The following is a 4,583-nucleotide window of genomic DNA, read 5'->3' as shown; positions in this document are numbered from 1 at the left end:
GAAGTACAAATCACATACCACTAGTTTAAACCAGAATAAAAATAATTTGGATCAAATTTGTGCCAAAAAAATAGATGTCCTGATTTGTACCTCTGACCAGATGGTATCCCTAACAAACGGGTTTTCACGACAGATTTCGCTTGCGAAAATTTACGCTTTTTCACTTGTCAAATTTTTCACTTCGCTTGGGACTGTAAACTATGCTTTAAATTGTACAAAAAATGTCAACTTGCTACGATGTCATTTGTTTGGGTTCAAGTCATCAGTTGTTGTTCTGTATGTAAAGCAATTGTTTTTCACTAGCGAAGCAAAAAACTTCGAATTTAAATTTGAATTAATAACGAGTAAAGAATAAGCAACTGTATAACAAAGAGGTTCAAGAGAAAATTGTTGAGTAACTTTAATTTTGCGTGTACAGCCTCTCGTTGCCCGCCGCTTTAATAACACGTGCGCTTTCGTTTTTGTTTTGATTCCTCATTCTTCAACAAACCTTCACGCCTAGCAAATCGCAGCTGTTAGTTTTTTAGCCAATCTACAGTTTTCAACATGGAACTCTGGAACAAACGAGACTTAGCTCCGCCAGTAATGGTCACCTTCAAGTGTAAAACTAAGAAACGAAAAGAAGGTAGGTTTCGATCACAAAGGCAGTTTTATGACAATAATAAATAAAGATGCTTCCTTCAACAGAAATCCTAGCTTTAACATCATGTGTTTCATCCGCCCTCCAGTACTTCCAGTCGCAACAATCTTTCGAGAAGGCCGGTGCGTATCTGTCGCGCTTCATCACTCGATGGCGAAATCGTTTCTACAATATGCATGGCTTTCGACTGCTGAGAAAGTTGAATCAAGCTCTGCTTCGCGTACGCAGTATAGATATCGTGCGAATGCTCACTAACATTATGTCGACGCTGCCAAGCAGCTATCTGGACAAAACGGTAGAGTTGCCGAATAGGGCCGTTTTGGAGTATCTGCTAATACGAATGCAAGGATTGGGTAAATTGTTCTGCCGTATCATAGTTGTAGCCAAAGAAGCCGCGCGCTATTACATCAGATACATTTCAACCGGAAACTTTTTCAATCTGAGCTCGATGTTCCTCTGTCTGCTGGCGGAGATTTGGTTTAAGTCTAGGGACATATGCCAGCGGATCGCACATTTCTACGACGAGTTAGTTCCGATGAGATCGCTGCTCGTGGATGACGGCAAAGAATGGCCTTCGGAAAGCGGTGTTTTGCTTCCCGAAAAATTTGCCTTATGGCTGGGAGATGATTGGACCGAGGAGGTTCTTGCGAAAGAATGTGAAATAGATATGTTAAGTTTACAACCGGACATGGATCTGTTTGTTTTATTGACAGGCGAAACTGAAGATTTATCATCCAATCAAAAAGTGGATGATCAAGTAAGCAAAAAAGCAAACACAAAAGAATCTACGGTTAACCGATCAATTCCAAAAACTTTGCTAATGGATCGACTCAAATCCGACACCGGAGAAACCGTGCAGCGTCAACCCAAGAAGCCTAAGAAAGAAACGAAGCCCGACTGGAGTGCCGTGACGCAACTTAAGTCGAAATTTGATTGCAAACAATTCCTGGACCAAGAGAAACTCAATCGCAAAGAAAACCTGCCACTTGCGCTAACTCGAAAAGCTAAGGCACAGACTTTCAATAGTTTCGCCACCAAAATGAAACGGGAAATCAGTAGAATGTCAACGAAGGATTATGTGACTATGTTTAAGGAAGAATTAAAACCACTTGTTTATGGTAAAAAATAAGGAACGTTTATACATGTTTAAAGGTTGCTTTTTATTCGAAAATCTTCAGCATTGGTTTGTTTCGTAGTTAACGAAATTTCCCATCCTAAAAGTGATCGTCTTGGGTGTTATCCAACACGCAAACTGGTTTAGTTTTGACTATCGTTTGCTGCGGTTTGTAGTTGTGTTTCTAGAAGAGAATAATCGAAACCGAGTCTAAGGACAGTTTTATAAGACAGTGTGAATTGATTTTTGGGATGGTGTTACTGTAAATACCTTTGACTTACCTTTACGAATGCTTTGAAGCCACGGTTGACTGTTGACCCGGAGAGGCCATTTCGTGACGATGAAAAACTGTCCTCGTTCAGTTGCGGTGCAGGCCGATGCGATGTCAGGTTCATACATTTAACGCGCACCTGAAACATCGCCTCCATGCCATCGATCCAGACTCGCGTCTTTTCATCTGGCTCGTCTGGGTCGGTCTTTATCTTCTCGGTTGAATGTTCCTCAGATCCGTTCAACATATCGGAACCGTTATCCTGTGATTTGACATTCAGTCCACAGAACGTAGATGACAGCCAATTATCAACTGGAACTTTTATTGGCTTGATAAACTGCTTGTACGAAGAAATCGAAGAGGAGTTGGTAGTTGTCGTACTCTTCGGAACCGGTGTTGAGCTTTCCGATGAAACTGCAGCAGATTCGCTAGTTGAGCTATTCTTTACACGCTTCGATCGACCAGCTCCAAAGGAGAATAAATCATCGTCACTGTCTTGGTCCTTGGAACGGGTTCTTTTCTGTGACTGCGAACCGCTGAAAGATTCTGCTAGCGCAGTTTGGCGTTTCGCTCGTTTTGGTAAATGACTATCGCCAAAATTGAACAAGTCGTCGTCGTTATCATCAAGGTTCAACAATCGTTTCTTTTGTTGTCGATTGATTGGCTCTGTTTGGGTCGAAGACACAGGCTCATCGTGATGCACCGACAGAAATCCCGACAACTGTGATGACTGTGAAGACGATTGCTGTTCCGAAGGTGTTTCGGGTATAACCAATTCTTGACTTTCGGTAGAGCTCACTTTTGTAGGATTATTTTTTACTTCAGCTGGAGGCATTTCATTTTCTCGTTCTCGTTTGCGTTTGCCACGCACTGCCTTCGTTGCAGCTGCGGCAGGTTTGACAAACTCCGAAGTAGCATCGGAAGCTTTTAATACCAACGAGTTTACACTCGAACTTCCGTGAATATCGAAACTTTCGGTACTATCTCGGGATTCCGTTTCTGGAATTGAGATAATTTGTTTCGTGCAGTTTTCTTTCGATAATTCTTCACTATTTTTCGCCAATACTGCTCCTTGGCTAAAACGCACCGTTTCCAGATCCAGCAAATTAGAAAACTTGTATAATGGATTACAATATTTTTCCAAGGAACAGTATAGAATAGCCAGACCAATATCCGCTTCTGGAATCATTCTACGACCAGCGTCTGTAACAAGCTGTTGCAAACCATGAACAGCCTGGGAAGAGCCTTGCGAGAGCGAATCCGTCATGTTTTGCATCACGATTACGTGAGGCTCGATGAAAAAAGACTTGGCAATCTTGCGTTTTTGAGCGCAAATACAACTTCCTCCCGCAGATGTAATTATTTTTTCGTATTGACTCATATGCTTCACCTTAAGAAATACAAACACTTTATCTTTGAATAACGTTTTTCTCGCCAGAGTTGCTTTAAAATTGATGCCATCGCTACGCACGTACGATTCGGTAAACTCCGGAATAAAACAATCAACATCCGGCAACGGTAAGTTGTCCTCTACTGCCTTAACACATTCCTGAAAGTATTCCGGACGAACCACCGGAATTTGTTCGATCAGACACAGCAGCAGTTTAGTGGTAGTGGTTATCGAATTCATTATCAGAAACCGCGTCATACCGGGCTGAAAGTTACCATCAACACGTCCGCCCAGTTTTTGGAGCGCCTCTTGCAATGGTTCCGTCACGCTAATCGTTGAAGTGATGCAGTTAAAATCGACCCGACATACGCACCAACTACTTTTGCACTTGCCAAAACGAATCCGATCGCCCAGCTTCAGCTTGATCGGAACATCTTTGGTAATGGGTTCCCGGCTCGATTCGATTTGTTCGTTGAGAAATGTTCCATACCGGGAACCGGCGTCGATGATCTTAAGCGAGTTTGGTTCCGGATAAAGAAACGCATGATTGCGACTGATCGAGGGATCGTCACGAATAATCAGTTCACCTACTGAACGGCTTACGACGTGTTTGGCCTTTTCCGGCCGAATATAATAAACGGTAGCTGGAAGTGATATTGACCATTTTTTTTTTTGAATTAAATGTAATCACAATGAATGTATGTTTAATTTTTTAACTCACCACTGTTGAGACTTTTTAAAAACCACATATTAACATGTTTTTAAGCTGCGAGCTTTAAATTAACAATGGAAAATAACATGAAAACACAAGAAGCCAGTCGAGCATCTTTCTTTCTTCTGTTTTCGAGCCTAAGCCATCACTGCAGAGATGCCAGATGTTTTTGAAAAATGTCTGCAACTGCTCGAAAAACCGGAAAGATGTGCTCGAAATCTCCTAAAAATCTCGAAAAAAATTCGCTCGCGCAGGCAAAAGTCTGTAAAAATCTGCAAACATTTTAAGAAAATCTGCGCAAATATAAGGAGACTCTGACAAAAATCTGCAGAAACCGTGGAAAAACTGCAAATATCTGCAAATCAACAAAAATCTGCACACGGACTCCAAAAATCTGCGTTTTGCAGACAAATCTGCACATTTGGTATCCCTGCGTCACTGTCAGCTCGATGGGTG

General features: G+C 41.8%; 2 protein-coding genes across 3 annotated transcripts; one reads left to right on the top strand and one right to left on the bottom strand.

The window, feature by feature from the left end:
* The first annotated feature begins 483 nt into the window (after window positions 1-483).
* Window positions 484-1,769, top strand: LOC129731653 (uncharacterized). The gene is made up of 2 exons (XM_055691816.1): window positions 484-625; window positions 688-1,769. The coding sequence occupies exons 1-2, from the start codon at window positions 547-549 to the stop codon at window positions 1,767-1,769; spliced, it is 1,161 nt and encodes a 386-aa protein (XP_055547791.1). The 5' UTR covers window positions 484-546.
* On the bottom strand, window positions 1,756-4,270 carry LOC129731652 (nibrin). 2 transcript variants are annotated; one of them, XM_055691814.1, is made up of 3 exons: window positions 4,137-4,270; window positions 2,036-4,059; window positions 1,756-1,938 (listed from the first exon to the last, which is right to left on the bottom strand). In XM_055691814.1, exons 1-3 carry the CDS (start codon window positions 4,162-4,164, stop codon window positions 1,855-1,857), a joined length of 2,136 nt encoding a protein of 711 aa, XP_055547789.1. In that variant the 5' UTR covers window positions 4,165-4,270; the 3' UTR covers window positions 1,756-1,854. The 2 variants fall into 2 exon arrangements, with proteins under 2 accessions (XP_055547789.1, XP_055547790.1); XM_055691815.1 differs by having other exon boundaries at window positions 1,761-1,964.
* Window positions 4,271-4,583: the final 313 nt, after the last annotated feature.

The sequence above is a fragment of the Wyeomyia smithii genome, chromosome 3, assembly GCF_029784165.1.
Source record: "Wyeomyia smithii strain HCP4-BCI-WySm-NY-G18 chromosome 3, ASM2978416v1, whole genome shotgun sequence".
Taxonomy (NCBI): Eukaryota; Metazoa; Arthropoda; class Insecta; order Diptera; family Culicidae; genus Wyeomyia; species Wyeomyia smithii.
Note: the sequence above shows the minus strand (reverse complement) of the source record. Positions and strands in the feature narration are given on the sequence as shown.